At 41.4% G+C, this 23,040-nt stretch overlaps 1 protein-coding gene across 1 annotated transcript in view; it reads left to right on the top strand.

Moving 5' to 3' along the window:
• The window catches only part of Cdk19 (cyclin dependent kinase 19), a 128,484-nt gene that overhangs the window by 78,082 nt on the left and 27,362 nt on the right, over positions 1-23,040 (top strand). The window contains exons 4-5 of the mRNA XM_059272513.1: positions 933-1,073; positions 18,530-18,587. Coding sequence (XP_059128496.1) covers positions 933-1,073; positions 18,530-18,587 — 199 coding nt within the window. The remainder of the gene's footprint in view (positions 1-932; positions 1,074-18,529; positions 18,588-23,040) is intronic.

The following is a 23,040-nucleotide window of genomic DNA, read 5'->3' as shown; positions in this document are numbered from 1 at the left end:
AGGAGAATCAGGAGTTGACGGTCGTCATCCTTGAGTACATGAGTTTGAAGTTATCCAAGGCTACCCGAGGACCTACCTCAAAACAAAAGCATTTTCCCCATTTATCATAACCCCCTTGATTTCTACAAAGCTCACATTAATAGTAGTGTGGGGCTGATGCTGTGGCTCAGCAGTTAGGAACACTGGCTGTTTTCATGGGACCTGGCTGGGATTTGAGTACAGACGTGGGGTGGGAGTTAGAGGAGGCTGTAGCATTTTCCTCCCTTGCATTACAGTGCTTTTATAATCCACATTTAACATGTGATGTGAAAACGATGGTCTGGTTATTGACACCTCAGCTGTTTGACAAACGGCTGCTGTCTTGGGTTTGAGACCTAACAATTACAAGTTGTTAAAATTCTCTAATTTCTTCTCTCCCTTTTCCCTGTTCTTTCTAGTATTCTCTCCTATATAATATTAAATTCTAGGAACATATCACATTGTTTTGTGCCTCAAGGAGGTAGTATTTTCCAAGTAATTCAGATATATCCGGTGTCAGTGATGTTATCCAACTGTACTAAGTACTAACTGTTTATGTGACAGCCAGGATTTACAGTTGCCATTCTTTCTTCCTCCCATCCACATAGAATATTGCCAATACTGTTCTTAGACTGGCATTTAAGTATCAGTTCTTTTTACCTTTTGAGGCTATTTAGTGAAAATTTCAGGTTTTCATGAGATTTGATCACTATAGATCCACATTAACATGGTCATATTCATCCCCAAATATATTTTTTGGGACAACTTTATTATTCAGAAATTTTTATATCATTAATTTAAAAGTTAATTGTAAAGTACAGAGCAATTATTTCAATTTTGATTGTTTTTTCCCCCTTAGGCAGAGATATGAGCAGACTATATTATTACAGTATGTTTTATTTTCTAATTTTTAGCATATTATTAAGTTTCACCGTGCATCAAAAGCAAATAAAAAGCCCATGCAGTTACCAAGATCTATGGTTAAGTCACTGCTTTACCAGATTCTCGATGGTATCCATTACCTCCATGCAAACTGGGTGCTTCACCGAGACCTGGTAAGTGTTTTTAACTCATCAGTACGTCGTTTCCTTCTCCTTTAACAAAATCGTACTTCTCGGTACAATTATAATGGAACATTAGCTAAGAAAAATGTATAAATACATACCAAAGGAGGGATAAAAACTCACCTGTAACCTGTAATCAAAAGACTAGAAGCTGATGTCGTGGTGGCTGCTGTCTGTAATGTCAGCACTTGGGAAGCTCAGGTAGGAGGATTGCTATGAGTTCAAGGACAGCCTAGGCCAATAGTAAAGTGGTCTTCCCCCCACCCCTCCGTCCCTCCCCTCTTCTCTCTCTCTCTCTGCCGAGTGCAGTAGTGCACACCTGTGACCCCATCCTCAGATGGAAGAGTAAAGTGGTCTTCCCCCCACCCCTCCCTCCCTCCCTCCCTCTTTTCTCTCTCTCTGCACACCTGTGACCCTATCCTCAGATGGAAGAGTCTTAAGTTTGCAGCCAGCCTGGGCTACGTAGCAAGGTTCTGTCTCAGATAATCAAGAACCAACCAAACCGGATTATCTTTAAACATCTGGTGTCTGTTATTATGTTAAGTCAGTGCATAGCCATAAAATGTCATGCGATTTTTAACAATGATTAGTAATATATAATTTTCTTGTTCAGTTAATAGGTAAAGCTAGTGCATTTCACTTCAATTTGTCTTTATATAAAAACTCTAATAATGAAAGTTGACTTCTCATTTTTTGTCCCCTTAAGACCTAAGCTGAAATAATGACATTATGTCTGGTGAAATAATGTTATTACCAACATTACTTAATAGTAAATAAATGGATAAATGCATTTAATAACTAAAACATACTTATTAGGCAAATTAGCCACAATGCAAATGTTTGGTCATATATTTTATTCAGTATATATAACAAACATTTGTTAACAACCAAATTATATGTGAAGTACTTCTCTTCCTTTTCAGCTTAGATTATTATTATTATTATTATCATTATTATTATTTTGTGCGGTTTTTTTTTTTGTTTTTTGAGACAGGGTTTCTCTGTGTAGCTTTGTGCCTTTCCTGGAACTCGTTTTGTAGACCAGGCTGGCCTCGAACTCACAGAGATCCACCTGCCTCTGCCTCCCGAGTGCTGGGATTAAAGGTGTGCACCACCACCGCCCAGCATGATTATTAATTTTTTTATTAAGACTATAAGGCATAGGACAGCTGTAATCCTCATAATTTGTCATTGGAGGTGCTGTTCTCCCCCACATGATTTCATAATAATTTTTTTTTTTAGTTTTTTTTCAGATTTTAGATCCAGAAATGATAGGGGTTAGTCGAGGTAGATTCCAGCTTTATTAACTGAGGAGAATTATTTACTACAGAAGAGAAGGAATGCATAAAGAGATGTAGTTAGTACCCTTGGCACCTTGTCAATCAGACCTGGAGTCTGCCTTGACCAGCTCTTATTGTGACATTGTGACCACAAGTCATCCATTCATTTAGCATTTTTAAAGAATCTAAGGATGTTTAAGTCTTCTAGATTTCCAGTTTTGTATTTACCATTGAGTCACCAGGTTTTAAAATGGTTCATTGGTACTTGAGAATGCTTTGGAATGGTTCGTAGATAGCATTTAGATTTTGTACTTTTAAGGTTCCAGTCACATTTGAATCATTAGTGAGAATCTTTTATTCAGGACTGAATGTTTTTCTCTCGTTTTACAAAGTTCCTTGTTCTATGTAGAAGACATTACCGTGGTTTATTTGTGATACTGTGATCTGAATGCCTACCGGTACTATTCAGTATGATTAGGACTCAGTTTTTCCTGTTAAGGTTGCTATCCTTTGGTATCTTCTCCCCTGGTTATGGCAGCAGCCTCTTCCTGGCAGAGAAACATCTCTTTCCGTTACACAGACCTTCTTTGTAGTTTACATCCAGAGCATGACAGGGTGTATCTATAATACCTTTTCTACTCATCCGTTTTTATCCCCTGTGCCTCCTTCCTTGCTCAGGCCCTAATAAATTAGGTTTTCCTTTTGCCATGGTGCTAACTGGCCTCTGCATTTTAACAGTCTTTTCCCTCCCAGTCCATTTATTAGCCTCTCAGGAACTGTGGAATATAATCTTATAGAAAAAGTAAAGTTTAAGTTTCCTATTTGGTTTTCAGGATCTAACTGGATATAGTTCTAATGACTTCAGATGTTTTCTCTCCACACACCCCCTTCCTTTCTGCATGCCTTTTATTAATGGTTGTTCCTGTATCATCCTGAGGTTCCTTGCCTTAACGGCTCGCATTTCCTTGTCTTATTATTCTTTGTCTCTACGTACTTAAATATACTTGTCTTTCAAGGCTCAGCACAAATACTAAAGCTTGGGGCTGGAGAAGGCTCAGCAGTTAAACACTGGCTCTCTTGCCAAGGACCTAGGTTTGATTCCAAGCACCCATATGACAGCTCACAGCTGACTATAACTTCAGTTCCCAGGAATCTTATGCTGTCTTCTGGCCTGTGCAAGCACCAGGCATGCACCTGGTGCACAGACATACATGCAGAAAGACACCGATGCACCATAATAAATATAAAAATTTAAAGCATACCTTCATAATCCATCTCAACTTTGAAATGAAATAATCTTTCATTGTTTTTTTATTCCTGTTATATTTCATTTTTATTCTCTTATGGTGTTTGTTAGTCTCCTATAGATGTCTTAGATCAGCAGTTCTCAATCGGTGGATCAATAACTCTTTCATAGGGATTGCTTAAGACCATTGGAAAACGCAGATATCTGCACTAGGATTCATAACAGTAGCAAAATTACAATTATAAAGTAGCAATGAAAATAATTTTATGGTTGGGGTCACCACCACACGAGTAACTGTATTAAAAGGTCACAGCATTAGGAAGGTTGAGAACTACTGTCTTAGATCTTCTCCCAGATTATAACTTTCTGAGAGGGCAGGGTTTATGATCCTTATTGTATACAATAAATGTTGAAGAAATTCCATAATGTTGATTATTGCATTTTCGTAACCAAGTATTTGAAGCACTGTTCTCAATGAATTATTTTTGTGTCCGTGTAAAATAAGGGGAAACGGGAATGATACAGCTGTGACTGCATCAGAGAGCGTCTGAAGAAGGCCGTAGGCTATGATTAGCAGCATGACATAAGACCAACAATTACAAGTTAGGGAGGATGAGACTGGAGGTCCTTCAGAGGTGAAGGTGCAATGCTGTTTATTCCAGCTAAGAGGAGTTACTATTTGAGTTCGGTGGGGAATAAGGTGATATTTCAGGGAGCAGTTGAACTTTGAGATGGAATTTAGAAATTTGGTTAGCAGAAGTAATCAGAAATGTTGGTTATAAAAATTCTAAGATGAAAGCCGGGCGGTGGTAGCACATGCCTTTAATCCCAGCACTCTGGAGGCAGAGGTAGCGGATCTCTGTGAGTTCAAGGCCAGCCTGGTCTACAGAGCGAGATCCAGAACAGCCACCAAAACTACACGGAGAAACCCTGTCTCAAAAAACAAACAAACAAACGAAATTCTAAGATGAGAAGGCCCTTGTATTGTCTCAGAAAGGACACAGGTTGTGCTTGGCTCAAATAGGAATAACTGGGTTTAGTATAAAGTAGGACAAAAAAGATTTGGATTGCAGCTTGACTCAGGCAGGTCCTAAATGTCAGGTTCTAGTATTTGTGGGTTTGTTTGTTTTAAGGTCCTGAATCTTTGTGAGCCAAAGAGTGGATTCCCCACTGATTACAAAAGCCTTTCTCCTAGGGTGAGCATAGGGTTTACATATATTCTGAGAGAGGTTCTGAACCATCTTAGACTTGTTTATATTGTTCCCACACAGTTACTGTATCTTTCCGCCATTCCTAAGTAACTAAGGAAATTGGGGACAGTCTACCTGTCCTTCCCATTGACTGGGATCTTGATAGCTCTCTGTACCGTACTGTCTTGCTTTTGCCCAAGTATTTTCAGGAATGGAATGTTCAACCTATACATATACATTTTTGTCAATAGAAAAATGTAAAGTATATAAAATAGGAATATATTATTAAAAGGAGATGGAGATGTTTGAAATTTCTTTTAGTGAGCTGAAGAACAGGGCTACTGTTTGAGGTGCTGGAAGGCTTTTAACTGCTTTATTTCCTGTTCTTTACACCATTTGTTAAGTCACAACTGTTTCTGTGTACTCATTGTCTCTAAATGATTATTTCGTATGACAGACCTGGAAAACTCGTACAAGTATAGTATTAGAAAAATATAAACTTGCAACTTGATGATATAACAAAGGAAATTGAGAGTAACGTAATTGGTGTTTTTGTTGTTGTTTTCTCTGTTTTCCTGTCTGGAACAATATTACAGTTGTGTGATTTGGATCCTAGAATGTAATACAAAAGCAGAGAATTTTAAAGCCACCAAAAAGGTGATTTGAATTGAGGAATTGGCTTTAAAAGGAAAGGAGAAAGAGCTGAAAGTATTTATCTTGGCTGAGAGACAGTGAAGGAGAGACATAAGTCTATAAATATTTGAGACCTGTAAACAGTTTGAGAGAAAGCTGTATTTTAGTTTTACAGCAGGATGGAGTGCAGAGTGAGATGATGAATTACAGGATGACTCACGTTTCTGGGGTTGCTGTTCTGGACTTGGAGGAATGCCAGCATGCAGTTGGTAGTCTTCCTGTAGTGTGAACTTCTTAGAGCGGGGTTCAGATCTCATTGATTCTGTCCTGGCTCTGGCTATTGTCTGTGCTTGTAAGTTACTAGAATGGGATCTCTGCAAAGCACATGACACTTCTCATTATTCTCAGCAGAGACAGAAGTGTGCTGGCTAATGTGGTGCTCCGTGGATTTCTTGATCTTCAGTTTCAGAGCATTGCTACCGGGTCAGTGGCGTAAGCTGGACGACCAGCTAGACTGTCCTTTTCACTCTCCTACCCCAGAACTGGCCCATGCTAAGAACTAGTTCTTCATGGAGTAAAGATGGGAATGAGCTCGGGCCTGGCCTAGCTCTTCTCTTTAGAGAGTGTTTGTGGAAGTCCCACCCCAAAAGTTAACTTGCATTTTGAATAGTTGTGCTTTCATGTTAGTGAGTTGAATTTTATTTGTTTAAAAGTCCAGAGGAGGGGCTGGAGAGGTGGCTCAGTGGGTCAGCATATTTGCTGCACTTGCAGAGGACCCATATGGCTGCTCCTTGGGCTGGCTCCACACACATGTGGTGTACACATATAGGCAAACACATGCATACAAATAAAATAAAAATAAATCAGTCTTTAAAAAAAACTAAAATAAAAAGTTTCCAAGATGGCCATTAAGCCTCTGTTTCCTTCACTGTAACATGTAGGTAATGGTAACTTATATGCTTGACTCTCTACCTTCATACTGAAGGTTCTGAATTCCTCCCAGTTGCCCTCTGGACAGTAGGTGCCTCTGGACAGTCCATGCATCAGCACTCCAAGCATACCTTCCTCACACAGTTCCTTCATCCTGATGCTTTTTCTAGCCTGTCTGCGTAAAGCATAGACCAGGTAGAAGTGTGTGAATCATCCTTCCTGGTTCTTCAAAAGATTTAAAACTTAGCCTGTAGTTCCTGTAGCTTATATTTGAATAGTACAATTATTTTTGCCAAGACTTTAACATTTAAAATATGAAGTTTAAAAAAAAGATAACTAATGTCGTAATGTAAGTGCTTTGGATAGCTTATTTTCCCTCTTAAATGAGATCTTATTGAGATGCTCTGGAGGCAAGAGTGCTGTGGTGGTCAAATGACTTTCTATTTTCATTTGATTCATTAAGCTAAACTTCTACTTAAGGAGAGTTACTGCAGCAGGTAGTATTTGTCTGAGTAGGACTTAATTGCTCTTGATGGTTGGTTTTACAAATTAACTTACACAGTGTAAGAGGAGTCAGGGCCCTGAACTTACAGGAGTGCAGGAAGCCAATGAAGCAGCCCACAGTCAAGCTGCTTTCTTCTCTCTGGTCTTAGCTGTGCAGTGAGTTCCTGTGCCGACCTCCTGACGGTGATGGGCTGGAACCCAGAATAGAAAGACAAACAGACCCTTTCTTTCCTGCTGCCCTTGTGGGGTCATTGGTTACAGCAGCAGACAAAACTAGAACACAGTCTGCAGAGGAGGCTGATCCCTCTTCGAATCCCTGAGGAATTCAGTTTGTTAGTGTGAAAGGACTTCTCAACATGGTGGGCCTTGAAGGGAAGGAGCAGTCCCTGGAGAGGGCCTGCATTAAGGGTGAGAGTGAGCTGGGCAACCCAGCACTCGGGAGGCAGAGGCAGGTGGAGCTCTGAGTCCCAGGACAGCCTGGTCTACACAGAGAAACCCTGTCTTGAAAAAACAAAGCACACAAAAAGAGGGAGAATGAGGGAGACTGGGGCGGGGGGCAGCATGAGCCAGCCAGCTATAAGAGGGAAGCGGGTATGTGGTACTGGCTTGTTCTGTCAACTTGACACCAGCTACCACCATCTGAAAGGAGGGGCCTCAATTGAGAACATGCTTCCGTAAGGCCGTGCTGCAGGCAAGTCTGCTGGGCATTTTCTCAACTAGTGCAGTGCCACCGCTGGGCAGGTGGTCCTGGGTGCCATAGGAAAGCAGGCTGAGCATGCTGAAGGGAACTAGTCTGTAAGTAATGCTCTTCCACGGCCTCTGCTCCAGTTCTTACCTCCAAGTTCCTGCTTTGAGTTACGGCCCTGACTTCCCTCAGTGATGGAGCCTGAGAGGTACAAGATGAAATAAACCCTCTTCCCTAAGTCGTTAGCCATGGTGTTTTTATTAAGGCCATAGAAACCCTACCTAAGATCGGGGCGGGGGACTTCTCCAGGTGGAATGCATGTGTACATGCACACACACAAAGACACATACAGACACAAAAATAAAAATAATTATAAATCAGTCAAAACCAAAGGCCACAGACAGGAGCGTTAGAACTTTGAGAGCTGTAGTTAAGACTGAAAAATCCATTCAGTCTTGCTATTTTATTAAATTGTTTTTATTATTATATATAATGATATATCCTTCTTTTGAATTACAAATTGAATTTGTGATAAAAGGTTATCCAGGCAGTCCCCGCCATGGCATTACCCCAGGTCTCGTCTTGAGGATGTAAGGACTGGTGTTTTATTTTCACCAGGTTACATAAGGTGGTTATTTTGTGGGACATACCTTCCTCTGAGCACACTTCCAGAGGTGAGGGGCAAAAATCAGTATACCATAAGTTCTCCAGGCGCTCCTGCTTTCACAGCCCTGGCCTGCGGCCTGCGGTGTATCTTTGGGAGCTTTGCCTTCTCACTTTCTGTGGAGAGTGCAGTTGGAGGAAGTTAGTTTCTTCACTCCGGGCCTCAGATTCTTCATCCATAGAGCAAGAGAGCTCAGTTTGATCATTTTTTTCCCTGATGCTCTTCCTTTCTCAGTATAAGAGTGAACATAAATGCACCTAAAAATTTAAATAGAACGGGAAGAATGGAGGGCCGCGGATGGGAGCCTTTGGACTTGGAAGGCCATAGCTAAAACTGAAAACCCATTCAGGGATGCTGTTGAATTAAGTTCATTTTGTTTGGATGAGTGTCGTCGATGTAATAGACGCCTCTGTGAGGTGTACTTCTCAACGCTGAATCTGACGCCTGTGCACTGCTGTTCCTGCTGCAGCCAGCAATGTGAAGTCAGTTCGATTAGTTCCTCCTCTTGACCTTGAAGGAGTTAGGTAAACAGCCCTCCAGATACATGTGTTTGTTTTGCATGGAGCTTTTCATAATGGCTGCTTTTTATTGGTTCTTGTTAGGGAAAAGAAAGCCTTATCTTTGCTGTTCAGGCCTATAAACACTTCTAAAAGCAGACAAAGGAGTGCATTGTTAACTGTTGGCAGTGCTAGGTTGGCAGGCATTGTTTACTGTGAGTACCAGAGTTGGATTAACATAACTGTTATATTGCAGATACTACCAGCCTGGCTTACAGTAAAACCAAACTAATCTCGTACTAGGTATTACAGGTTGCTTCTAATTTACAAATAGCTTATATCTGACTACAAACATGAAATTTTATTGTGAAGACTTTCTCAGTTACAGATAACATTTTAAATAGTGACTAGGTTCTCTAAATAGAGAAGTCTTTTTAGCTTACAGTGTACCTAAAGTATGAAAGTAATGGCAATACTGAATAGAACCGTCATTTAAAACTGGATTTTTTTTTTTTTTTGGCCAGGCAGTAGTGGTGTACACCTTTAATTCCAGCACTCAGGAGGCAGAGGCAGACAGATCTCTGTGAGTTTGAGGCTAGCCTGGTCTACAGAGGGAGTTCTAGGACAGCCAGAGCTACACAGAGAAACCCTGTCTCCAAAAACCCAAACAAACAAAAATCCTGAATATTTTTATCGTTGGGTTTCTATGGAGGAAGTGCTTGTTTACAGACTTAGAACTTGCTTTGTAAATTTACTTTGACTTCCTAATATGTACTAGACACTGTATTGAGCACTTGGAAATATAAAAGTTAATAAAATACAACCTCTTCCCTCAATGGGTCCATTGCAGGGGAAATTCATATACAGGTAGTCATAAAACAGAGATGCTTTTAAAGAAGCTGCAGGGCTAAGGTTGTAGTTCACTGGTAGAACGCTTACCTAGCCACGAGCAGCAATGCTCTCATGCCAATAGCATGCATGTTTTCACACATACTCACACATGCTCACCTAGAGACAGACAGACAGAGTTTGCAGGCATGAACATGGACACTCAAGTATAAATACTGAGAACACGGAATTAGAACCTACCTAGTTGGGATGAGGGCCTTAGACCACTAAAAATAAGTAGACCTTAATACGGTGAAGGCCATGGGTCTGGGAGCATTCCAGGCAGAAGAAATGGCGTGAATAAAATCGTAGACTGAGCAATGGCCACCTGGACACCACTGGGTGGTGTCACTGGAACAAAGAGAAGGCAGAGCAGCAAGGAGGACCAGTGACAGAGGATCCTAGTTGTTCTGTTTAAGTGTGGGCTTTCCTGAGTGGGTGGGTTGTGGGTTTGTTGTTTTGGTTTTTTTTGTTTTGTTTTTCGAGACAGGGTTTCTCTGTGGTGTTTTGGAGCCTGTCCTGGAACTCCCTCTGTAGACCAGGCTGGCCTCGAACTCGCAGAGATCCTCCTGGCTCTGCCTCCCGAGTGCTGGGATTAAAGGCAGGCGCCACTGCCCCCTGGCAGAGCTGGGTAGGTTCTTAAGACAGACTGCTCACACTTAGAAAATCTGTTTAGGGCCTCGGAGGAGACATAGTCAGCTGTGAGAGAGCAGGAAGGTCCGAGGCAGCGAGCCGGTCAGAATAAGGAGGAGGAGGAGGAGGAGGGGGCTGTAGTAAATGTTTAGGGCCTGAGGGAGAGCTGAGAGCAAGACCAGGTTTACAGCCTAAAGGACAGAACCGAGGGCAGGCTTTTGCTTCTGTTGACCGAGGAGAGAATACCCAGAGAAGACAGTTTTGTTAGGGAGAGGGAAAACTTCATCAGGATGAATGGAGCTTGTGATACTTGTGGAAATGATTTACCTACAGTTGACATATTTCTAAGATACATGGAAGATTAGAGACCCAGCAATCTTGATTTGGGGGCATTAGTGTACATGCGATTTTTGGAACCCTGGAATAAAATCCTAGTTTTTAAAACATATTCATAAATAAACTTGATATGTTTTAGGGTGTTCACTCATTTCCTGATACTTCTTTTAAAACTGGGACATCACCTGTCAAAAGACACTTAGCCTAACCCCATAACTGGGTGGATTGTGAGTGCTAACCATTGTCGGTTAAGTTCATTTGTGTATTTGTTCCCTAGCCAGTTAGTATATGGAAGCTTCCAGTAGACATGAGAGTGCTAGGGCGCACATCTGTAATGTCTGGAAACCAGCTGCATTGACCAGTTTCTCGGCATTTCTCTCCTACCTCTCTTTTCCATCCTCTGCCCTACTCCTCTCCCTCTGGTTGGTTGGTTGGTTTTGTCTTGAGGTAGCCTGAGCTATCCTGGAACTCATAATTACACCTGCCTTTGCTTCCCAAGTGCTGATATTAAAGGTATGCTCTGCCATGCCCTGCTCCCTCCCTTTTTTTTTTTTTTTTGAGATTAGCTCTCCTTTCCCAGGCTGGTCTTGAACTTGTAAGTAATCAAGGAAGACTTTGAATTCTGATCCTCTTCCCTCCATTTCCCAAACGCTGGGATTACTGGCATGAGTCACTATGCCTTGCATATTTTTAAATGCTCAACTGTCCAGTTAGTGAGGTTGTTTTAAGGTTTAGATAATTATGGTGGACTAATGTCTGCCGATGACTACTGTGTGTGTTCAAGAAAAGAAAGCACCGTGCTTCCTCCTTGGTAGTTATGTGTTCTACAGCACAGAATCTCGTTTGTTCAGGGGAACAATGAAGAGCAGTGTGCAGAAAGCAATCTCCTGGGATCGTACTTGTGTATCAAATGGGAAGGGAATTGTACTACACTGTATGGAAATGAAAGCATAGTTGGAACCACTAATATCCGGCCAGCATTGTCCATTGTTGTAGAAACTAGCCCAATTTCACCTCCGCTTGCCTTGTTCCTGTTATTTAAGACTGGCTAGTTGTGTTTGTGTTCTTCTGTCTTTGGTGCTGTTAAGAGTCAGAGTGAAATTGCCCGATATGCTGAAGTGGGAATGCAAAGCAGATGTAGTGGGATGGTTGTGGATCTCTATGCTGTTCTATTTATGAGACACCAATTAACTGAAGTAAATTTAACCCTGTGAAATAAGTGATCCTATAAAAGGAAAAGCAGATTGGGAGTACATGGAAAGGATCCTAAGTGTAGGTTTAAGAATTACTAAATTCGACCGGGCGGTGGTGGCGCATGCCTTTAATCCCAGCACTTGGGAGGCAGAGCTGGGCGGATCTCTGTGAGTTCGAGGCCAGCCTGGGCTACCAAGTGAGTTCCAGGAAAAGGCGCAAAGCTACACAGAGAAACCCTGTCTCAAAAAACAAAAAAAAACAAAAAAAAAAAAAAAAAAAAAAAAAAAAAAAAAAAAAGAATTACTAAATTCTGTGGAAATACAGACGTTTAAGGAATAGCCTCTGTATAATCCTGTTACTATTGCACATTTTTGTGACTTGCCTTTACAATAGAATTTAACTAAAACAAACCCTGTAGCATTGATTTTTGTCTGTTTGATTTTATTGCTGATAACTTAAATGTGAGGCATCCGGCTTCTGCCATTTCTGCCGTTTCTATGGCAACTAAAGTGTGCAAACCCAGCAGTATCACTTTCTTCACAGCTGGCATTTTGTGTTCACAGTAAGAACAAGAGTTTTGGTGAAGCGTGGTCTGTGCTAATTGGGGTGTAAGTGGGTCAGGACAATTTTGGTATGCTTCTTTTTATCTGTTTAGGTTTGTGTAGGAGGGGTATGGGTGTTGAAGTACACAGTTCCTCCCCCCCCCACACACACACATACATACTTTCACTGATACTAATTATTGAAGTTAGTCTTCTTGAGAATTGGGTAGAGTTGTTCTAAGACCCTCTTTATAGCCCTGGACACTCTTGATTATTTCTATTAAAGAAAAACATGTGAGAAAATACTCTGAAGAGTTGAACATATTTAATGGTGGATCATAGTTTATCTTGTGATTATTTTTTTTTTAAACATACGTATCTTGTGGCCATATCGTGTTTTTGCTTGTTAGGAAGGGGACAGGTAACCCCACTTTAGGGATGCACTTTGGAAAACCTGGGTAATTCTAGATCTTGTGCACAGGGTAGGCTGCGACTGTCCCTGCCTTCCTGCCAGCAGCGTGGACCCCACACTTAGAGCTTCTGTCATAGGCTCGCAGTGTGCTCCTCTCTGGAGTCGCATCTCATTGTGGGGCCAACATTGTTTTTCAGCATAATGTGATCACAAGGATTTCTAATAGCGTTAAATAATGTAAACCTGTTTCCTGTTCTTGCATTTTATTTCTTTTATGAAACTATTTGTTGTTCCCATGTCACAGACTTCATTGTGTGTATATCTTAGAATTGTAAAGTGCTTTAAAAGCTCAAACTTTAGGAATTACAAATACTATAGGAAAATGGCTTATACAATATGATAATCTTACAACTTAAAACTTGTGACCTATCAGAAATAATCATTCTTACTCTGAATTTGTCTCTGCCTTCTTTACACAAACTTGAGTTTCATTTAGTCTATCTGGATTCTGTAATTGAACAAAAATTATTTTTATTGGGCTACCAATGACCTGATCATCCATTTTGGTCACATCTCCTCAGATTTCATTGTTTACATCTGACAGCCACGTACAGGGACCCTGTGCTGTCTAGATACTCGTCCTTTCTCCCTCGGACCTTGGTCTCAGGCGCCCCTTTCCTCCCTCCTTACCTCTCTAACCTTGCCCACCTGCTCCTCCTGCGGCAACCCTTAACAGCTGTCAGACCCACACTCCAGAGCGCTCCCTGTCCGGGTTCCTCCCAGGGCTCTTGCTAAAAGCGGAACCACTTGAACCAGGAAGGAAGTCCTTCCTTGGTTCCCTTTTACAGTCATCATTGTGTTCTGCCCTTGTAACCGCCCTGGTTCTTCACATCCTACAGTTCACCAGGAACATGCTTGCCTCGGATTCAGGGTGCCCTGTCCATCCTCCCTAGATAGCTTTTCCCTGAACACCCAGGTGGCACACTCCTCCCTGCTGCGCTCCCTTCAGACCTTATTCCAGGCGTTAGCTTCTCAAAGAGGTTTCTCTGTAGCGGTCAAGGACCACACCTTCCCGTCCCGTTCCTTGTTTTATTTGTGGTTGCTCCCATCATCTTACTATGCACATGTAAAAATACTTGCAGTATTTCTGTATGCTAAAGGCATAAAAAGGCCGCCCGCCGCCACGAACTGGAGAACGTGCCACCTCCCAGGTAGGCATCAGCAGCTGTGTGCTTGCTCTTCTCTTCCTGTCTGCTCTCTTCCTCCTCCTGAGAGGAGGTAACAGATGGTCACTAGGTTTTGAAACTCTTATTCTCTTCAGTTTAAAAATAGCTTTATCTCACTGTGTATGTCCCTAAATACTATATTTAGGTCTGCTTGAGATTAAGCTCTATGGAAATGATGTTCTGTCACAGATACCTTTTCGAACTTTCTTTTTTCATGCAGTATAATACTTCCAAGATTAACCGTGCATTGGTAGCTATTTGTAGTTCAGTAATTTTCTTAAAATTATGAACTCTTAGTACAGACATTCTCTGGTATTGTGTAAAAGTGAAATTACTGATTCAAAGTAATTCAGTTATTCACTTTGGTTTTTTTTGCGGCCGGGGGGCGGGGGGGGGGCATTCAGGAAGGGGTTTCTCTGTGTAGTTTTGGTGCCTGTCCTGGATCTCGCTTTGTAGACCAGGCTGTCCTCGAACTCACAGAGATCCTCCTGGCTCTGCCTCCCGAGTGCTGGGATTAAAGGCATGCGCCACCACCGCCTGGCTCAGTTATTCACTTTTGCGAGATTATACCAAATTATTTTGCAAACAGATTGTACCAGTGTACTCACCCACGAGAATGTCTGGGAGTTAGCACTGCCGTACTTCTGTTGTTCAGGTCTCGATTCTTTGACCAGTCTGGTAGGTTAAGATGCCATCTCATTGCTCTTACTTTGCATTTTTATCATTACTGAATTAGAATGAACACCTTTACATAAGGTTTTTGATTAAAAAATATTTTTGCTGTACTTAAATTTCTGAATATTTTTTCCTAATTTTCTATATGATTGGTTTTTTATTTTGACTTGTAGAAGGTCTTCCTTTTGTCTTGTAAATATTGCTCCTGTTTGTGCTGTGGATTTCATTTTCTTTATGCTTTGATGATTGGAAATTATTTTAATGTAGCAAAATTTATCTGTCTTTTATGCTCAAAAATTTGAATGTCTTTGTAAAGGAATTTGTTTGAAGATAGAGAGTTTGCTCAGTGGTTAGCCATTACTGTTCTTATGGAGAACCTGAGTTTGGTTCCCAGCACCCACATTGGGTGCCTCACGGCTCCCTAGAACTTCCTTCACCTCAGCATCTGATACCTTCTTGCTTCTGTGGATACTGTATCATGTGCACAGACATATCCACATATATACAGTTAAAAGTAAAGTCAATCTTGGAGGAGGAGGAGGAGAAGGAGGAGGAGGAGGAGGAGGAGGAGGAGGAGGAGAAGAAGAAGAAGAAGAAGCAGCAGCAGCAGCAGCAGCAGCTGCCGCCGCCTACCGGGATGTCATGGTGTATCCCTCTAATCCCAGTACTGAGGAGGCTGAGGCAGAAGGATTTTGAATTTGAAACCAGCTTGAGTTACATGAGTTACAGGCCAATTGGGCTCTGTAGCGAGTTCCTATCTTAAGAAAAAAAAGTTATTTTTGTATTTTTTTTATTCAAACTTTTGGTCTCTCTCTCTCTCTCTCTCTCTCTCTCTCTCTATATATATATATATATATATATATATATATATATTTTGTTTTTATTTATTTAATTCTGAGGTGCTGGAGATTAAACCTAAGTCCCTGAACTTGCTAAATAAGCCCTATTGTTTTGGTAGAGTCTTGCTGTATCACTGGCATGGAGCGCATTGAGTGATGTGTAGCCTAGGTGACTTGATTCTTCTACCAGCCAGCCTCCCCGTTCCTTCCTTTTCTTGCCCTTCGTCCACGCACAGACTGTCACTGGATAGCCTAGCTGCCCTCAGAAGTGTGCTCCTCTCCCTGACTTCTGCAATTACAGACCTGCACTCCTACGTCCAGCTCGTTTCTTGACTTTATCTACCTTGTTGTATATATAGCATAAAAGGTGTGCAGTTCTTCCTGGGATTCTTTGTTTTCCTGGTATCACCGGACCTCTTCTTCTCTGTGCTTCCTGTGTTCTTACTCCAGTTGTCTCAAAGATTCATAATTCCCTGCTGGTTCCTGTTTCTGCTGGATCTTTTTAATACTCCATAGTGTTTGTTTTGGTTTGTTCTCTTGCTTGGCTATCCTGTTGACCTACTGCCTTTCTTAAACACTTCAGGCACACATTTCTTATGTGTAGGCTTTTTTCCTGCCATAACATTCAAAGCCATAAACTTCCCTTATAAGTGCTTTATTAGCTGCCTTCCACAAGTGTTGGCAAGATGTATTTAAAATATTTTGGTCTTGAGTGTTTTTCATTTTTGTGTCGTTTCTCCTCTTGCCCTGATTGCTTTAGAAATATTTTTAAATTTTCAAATATGTGTTGATTTTGTCTTATATTTTCATAATTGACCCTAAAATTATTTGTGTGTATGCACTCTCATGATATACCTTTGCATGTGCCCTTGGAGGCCACAAGTGGACCACGTCAGACTCCCTGGAGCTGGTTGCAGGTCGGCTGACATGGGTGCTGGGAACTGAAGTCTCCAGTCTCCAGGAAGAGCATCAAGCACTCTTCACTGCCGAGTCATCTCTCCAGTCCATGTCCCTGTCATAGGAATGTGTCGTGTAGGGTCCCACGAGCCTGAAAAGCCATTCCTCTTGTTTGAGTGTATTCATCTTTACTAAAGTCGCCTTCCTAAAAACTATCCTTTATGATGTTCACGGAAGAGAATTATTATTCCTTCCACCTTCTTTGTTTTGTTTTGTTTTGTTTTCGAGGCAGGGTTTCTCTGCATAGCCCTGGCTGTCCTGGAACTCACTCTGTAGACCAGGCTGGCCTCAGACTCACAGAGATCTGCCTGACCCTCTGCACCTGATTAAAGGTGTGTGCCACCCCTGCCTGCCAGACTTTCCTAATACTCCGTTCTAAAACTCTCTCCTTGAAATCCGGGTCGTCATATGTTGCCTTTTGTTTCTTGAAAGTCTACAGTGTAACATTTTGTAATCAGCTTTGTATCCATTGGTAGTTACCAAATTTGAGTTTTGAAGGTTTGGTTTTCCCCTAATGCTGTTTTCCCCATTCGGCCTGGTGACCTGATTTTAGTTGTCATGCTCCTCTGACAATGACTTTTAGTCGCAATCGTCCTGTCCCACTTTCCTGACTAGTGTGGCTTAGGCATCTCATGATATCCAACTCCTGAGCCCCTTCCTCTCATAGTTTTCCAGCCCCCCAAATGCACAGTCATTCTTGGGTCACATGAAGCCCAGCTCTTGTGATCTCTGTTCCGGTTTTTGTTCATTTTTTTCCTTTTGCTTTCAGTCACAAAGTCCTATGAACTTGTTTCTCTAAAATGTTACTCAAGCCCACCCCTCCCCCATGCTTCTTATCTTCACATCAGATCTGGTCTCTGCTGCTGTGGCCGGCTGCCTGCCTGTAAGGGTCAGATGACTTCACTGGCCTCTGAGACTACTCAGCAGGGGCCTTCTCCCTCCTCTCAGTGAGAGCTCTTCCTGTCTCCCAGGCACACTTTTCCTAGCCCTGCTCCTCTTCCCTGCTTTCTCTCCTCCTGGTAATTGTTCCAGGATCTGGCTAACAGACTGTCCCTGCCCTCACCCCGTAGGCATTGCCCTTAATAACATTGCTAGTCACTTCCTTTGCAATAGTTGTGTGTGTGCTTGTTGTTTTCATTGACGAGCTTTCTTAAAACAAAAATCAGCAACATGGAAAGGATCTTAGAGAGAGCAAGAGAGACTGTCTCAAAAGAAAACTGAAAACTCGCCCTGTCTATCCATCTATCTATTCATTGAATAAATGAGTACAATACATTCTAAGTACATACGTTTTCTCTCCCGAGTTTTCAGAGGAGTTTGGCTCACTTTCCCCCTGTACGTTCCCACACATTTGCAGGTGAGGACCATGTGAGCGGCTTGAATGTCTGTGGTTTATTCTTTCGATGTAGAGCTTTGTATTGCCTTTGGGTTTTTTGTTTGTTTTGTTTTGTTTTTTGGGACAGGATCTCACTATGTAGCCCTAGCTGTCCTGGAACTAGCTCTGTAGACCAGGCTGGCCTGGAACTCACAGAGATTCCCCCTGCCTCTGCCTCCTGAGTGCTGGGATTAAAGGTGTGCACCGCTGCAGCCTGAGTGGGCTTTGGTTTTTATTGTCCTACACTTTGAAATTGTATTTGGAGTTTCTTCCTTGTGTTTTATTATGGCTGATGTGAACTCTAATGGACCCTGTCTGTATGTTAGTGATGCTTTCCTAATAGTAGTCCAGAAATACTCAGTAAGGAGTACTCATTTGATTGACTTAAGTGAGAGTCGTTATATTGTGTTTTGAAATTTGTACATTAAAAATAAGTGTATTTAATTTGTGCAGGTTTTTAAATTATGGGACAAATAGAAATGATAGCTTTAATTACTTTGTAATAATTATTTATATGGCACAATTTTGAATATAGGTATGTTTTCCTGGCAAAGGTGTTTATATGAATGTCGTGCTAACTTCAAGAATATCAAATGCTTTAACTGGAAAAGGTGCTTAATCTTTAATTAGTTTAGACGGAATGAAAATACATCAATTATATTTTCATAAGAGAAAATTTCCATTTTGGAGCATGTCAAAAGAATAAATGTAGTAATTTGAATGCTCTATTTTTATTTCTAGAAACCAGCAAATATCCTAGTAATGGGAGAAGGTCCTGAAAGGGGGAGAGTCAAAATAGGTAGGTAATTATTCCTAAGATAATTGATGAAGAAACCAAGGTGATTACAAAGATGTTTCCCCTTTTAATACCCTTATTAAGTTGTTGATTTTAAAATTACTTTCTTGGAGTGTTTATAGAAAATATGTTGGAAAATGTAGGTAGTCTATAAACCCACAGTTTTTCCACAGCTCTTTCTTCAAAATAAGACCCTGTCGTTGTCAATTGGGGCATCAGTTAACAAGCCCCTAAACATTTGCTCCATACAGTAGGTCAAGTGTGTCACCACCGCTCTCCAGCATAACACCCCAGCTTACTGTGCTCTCTCCTTGGCTGCCAGTGTCTGGTCCCCCATGCATTGCCCTAACCCTAACTCAGTGCATGGCGTCTCCCAGGTGCTCCCCACTGCTGTCCTCAGGAGCATGTCTCTGGCCAGGCGCTGTCATCCCTGGTGAAGTGAACGCTCTTAGTACCTCGCACTGGTTGTGACCATTAACCCAGGCAGGAAGGGTTGTTTGTTTGTTTGTTTGTTTTTGTTTTGTTTTGTTTTCTGAGACACAGTTTCTCTGTGTAGTTTTGGTGCCTGTCCTGGATCTTGCTCTGTAGACCAGGCCGCTGGCCTTGAACTCACAGAGATCTGCCTGCCTCTGCCTCCTGAGTGCTGGCAGGAAGGGTTTTAATGAAACTGTGTGCTATTGGAAAGTTGATGCTGGAGGTGGTACAACCCCGGCTGCTTGCTTCCTACTTGGGCATCTTCTTCCCAGTCCAGTTCCGGAAGGAGCTGCTCTAAACTAGTAAACCTGCTCTGACCCTCTGCCCGGTTGGCATGGAATTGACCTTTACTGTGCTGTCGTTAAATACTACCTGATAGGTGCTTCCCCTTCCTGCTCCTTCCCATTGTCTGTTTTCATTTCAACACTCACATGTTTTTTTACAGGCATTTATTGAAGATGGACGTTTTGCTTGGCAAAAGTGAAAAGGAGATAAGAGCTAGCCCCCTCCCCATGAGAAAGCCGTGTAAACATTTTGCTCTGCAGTGTGCTTCTTTATTATGTTGCCTCAGCCACACAGCTGCCTGCTACGGTAGATACAGTGAAGGGAAACTGGATTTAAAGAGCAGTGCCTTGCTCGTTCTTGAAGCCATGGCTAAGGATCCTGTCCTGAGACTTTCCCTGCAGGCTCCCGATCCCTCCCTGAGTCTGCGCACCTGAGTTCCCTTGGTAGCTGTAAAAAGGACTGGTTCTCTTAAGCTTCCTGTAGTACACATTATCACACCTCTTCTCAAGCTCCTCCTGGTCCCTTCAGCACTGGTAGCCCTCCCTCCATTTTAAACTGAGTTTTACCTCTGCCAATGCAGGAGGACAATGCTCTTGTCTCTAGATGAAGAAATTTTGTTCAGGTTGCCCCTAATAGCTAGTTCCGTTGTGAGAGCAGTTACAGCCAACTTGTAGTCACAGAACAAACAAAAGCCATATATCAAGGCGTCCCCCAAATACACGGGCAGAAACATCAGGTAGACAGACAGCTGATAGCAGAGCTGGGTGGTGGTATGTGATGATGGCATGGACAGATGGACAGCTCTGCTATGGATTTAATACATTATCTGAGCACATTCTTAGCCTTTAGGTTGATGGAAGGAAGCTAGAGGTCTGTTAATACATTCTAGAAGTTTTATCTGATGGTTGAAAAGATACAGCAGATACAGAAACAAGGAATAATGATATCCTGAGATCACTTGGCTCTGGACGTGCAAAATTCCAGTTTTCCACAACCGTAAAGTCCTAATCAGTAGCCTGGTTGAACCTTTCACATAGGCGTGGCATTTTTCTGAGAGCGTCCATTCACAGTTCTCCTTCTTGGCATGGACTACATTTTGTACATGTCGAGGCTGGAGGGTGTTTTATGTCTCATGATGCCAAGAAGGCTTGTTTCTAGCATCTAATAAAGGTGAAACTGAGTAGGCAGGGAAGCAGTTTACAGGAGAGGGATTGTTAGAATCACTAAGGAAGGAGCCCCCACGTCATATAACATTGTTAGCTGTCAAGATTAGGTCAGATTTTTTTTTTTTTTTTTTTTAGGTTTTTGAGACAGCAGTTCACTCTGTAGACCAGGCTGGCCTCGAACTAAGAGTTCTGCCTGCCTCTGCCCCCCGAGTGCTGGTATTAGAGGCGTGCGTCACCACCGCCCGGCCTTTTTTTCTTTTTTGCCCTCTGTATCTGACATGTGTATTTAGATAGATTAGATATAAAGTTGACTAATTATGACAGTAATAGGCATTTTTAACCAAATCCCTGACTCAAAAAAGATCTTTAAACTGTGTTTTCCCTGTGCCTATAATCATTAATATTCTATGAAATATTTTTTTTGATGTTTGAGATATGCGAAACAATTTATTACTATTTTAACTTTAGTTGTTTGGGGTTTTTTTTGGCCAGTTTGTTTTTTGTAGCTATGACCTTATGTGGGGTGGCCAGTCTTTGTTTTAGGATTGGTCTTTAATGGCCATGTCATCTGAGGTGTTATTTATGGTATATTTTATTTGTCCTATTATTTTGGTATTATATTGGAAAGCCTGGGAAAGTAAATGGGTAACCGTTACATTACAGAAGAAATCAGATAATAATAATCTTAAAATTCCTTCCCAACAACATTATCCTTTCTATATGTATCAAGTGTTACTACTGACCGGGGTAGAATCTGGAGGCCAAACCCGTGAGAGATCAGCATTTGTGGGCATGATAAAATCTTATTTCTTATTTTACAATCAGAAAGGAAACTGGAACTCCAGTAAGTTATTTCATAATTTTACCCACTGATTTACTATTCATTGTCAGAATAGGAGAATAGGAGTATTATTTGGTAATTTTTAAGAATATTTTGATTTATTTATTTACAATGTCATACATTTATAAAATGTGTTTTAATCATCTCCACTCCAGCTCCTACTCTGCCCACCTCCTCCCATCCTCCTGTCCTTTTTCAAACCATGAACACTGAGAGTTCATTTAGTGCTGCCTGTGTGCCTAAAGGTGTAAGGCTGTCTGCCTGATTCTGGACAACCTGCCAGTGCCATGCCTTCAAGGATAAAATTACACCACCATCAACTTGCAGTAGCTTCTGAACTAGAGGTGGGGCCTTGTGAGCAGGTCTTAATATAGGTAACCATTGCCATGAGCTCCTGAGCCCGGTGGCCATGTCATGTCCAGGAGGCAGCATTGGGCAACACTCTCTGCATCCTCCAGCTCTTACTTTTCCCCACCCCCTTTTCTGGAATGTTCTCTGAGTGTCAAGGGGCAATATAGTTTTACAATCTTGGCTTGTACTATGGAATGCTCTGAAAAGTCATTTAATCAAGAAACACAGGTTTTAAGGTATGATCTCTTATATAAGTTTCTTGTTTTTGAAAGAATAATTTTATGTATTTAAATATGAGCCCTTTTAAAGATATATTTTTGTTTGTTTGGTTTTGTTTTTTGTTTTTTTGTTTTTTTGTTTTTTTTTTTTTTTGAGACAGGGTTTCTCTGTAGTTTTGGTGCCTGTCCTGGATCTCGCTCTGTAGATCAGGCTGGTCTCGAACTCACAGAGATCCACCTGGTTCTGCCTCTCAAGTGCTAGGATTAAAGGTGTGCACCACCGCCGCCTGGCTCAAAGATACATGTTTTAGACATTAGTTTTAGTGGATTTGTTCTAAACCTTCTAGTTTAGTACTTATGTTTCCAAAGAGGTCTCCTTCGATACTAGCGTTTGTACAGTTTTTATACCAACACTATGGATGTTGTTGTCTCCAGAAACTGGAGCCTTTATTAGAATTGTGTATATGGTGAGTCAAGTCAAAGCCATTGGGTATCAGTACAGTTAGTTATTGTATATGTCATAGGACTGCCTAGAGCCTTTAATTTGTTCTATCACAACAGTTTTATTAAAATAATAACATAGTAATCCAGATGGTTGAACCCAGTTGATACTTTTTTCTTTTTTCCTATTATGAGATTCTGTTGATATTGGTGCAGCTTAAATTTAAATTTTAAGATATCCCTAAAATGTTGTTCCTTTTGGAAAATTTGAAATAGGTCTTGGTCAGTGTGAAGATTAGATTTTTTTTTTAAAGTTATACTGAATAATGAGAAGATTTTTCTGTGAAAATATTTGAGTCATTTAAAACATCAAGACTTGATTTAAGTCAAGCAAACACTCAAATACATGATTAATAAAAGGACATAATACTGTTGTCCTCTTTTGTAGTTTTACTAAACCAAGGTTAGTGATTAATCAGTTAGGAAAATATACCAAAGAAAGTGCAGAATCTCTTAGACAGTTTTTACATTATCTGAACATAGAAGAGTGAGCGTTAGGAATGTTGTGGTGGTTTGCGTTCACTTGCTTGGGTACTCGGAGGTGTCGTGGAAGATGACTTTGTGGTTGTGTCCTCAGAAGTTGGTCCAAGTTTGAGGTGAGAAGTGGAAGTTGCCCTCTC

The sequence above is a fragment of the Peromyscus eremicus genome, chromosome 8b, assembly GCF_949786415.1.
Source record: "Peromyscus eremicus chromosome 8b, PerEre_H2_v1, whole genome shotgun sequence".
Taxonomy (NCBI): Eukaryota; Metazoa; Chordata; class Mammalia; order Rodentia; family Cricetidae; genus Peromyscus; species Peromyscus eremicus.
Note: the sequence above shows the minus strand (reverse complement) of the source record. Positions and strands in the feature narration are given on the sequence as shown.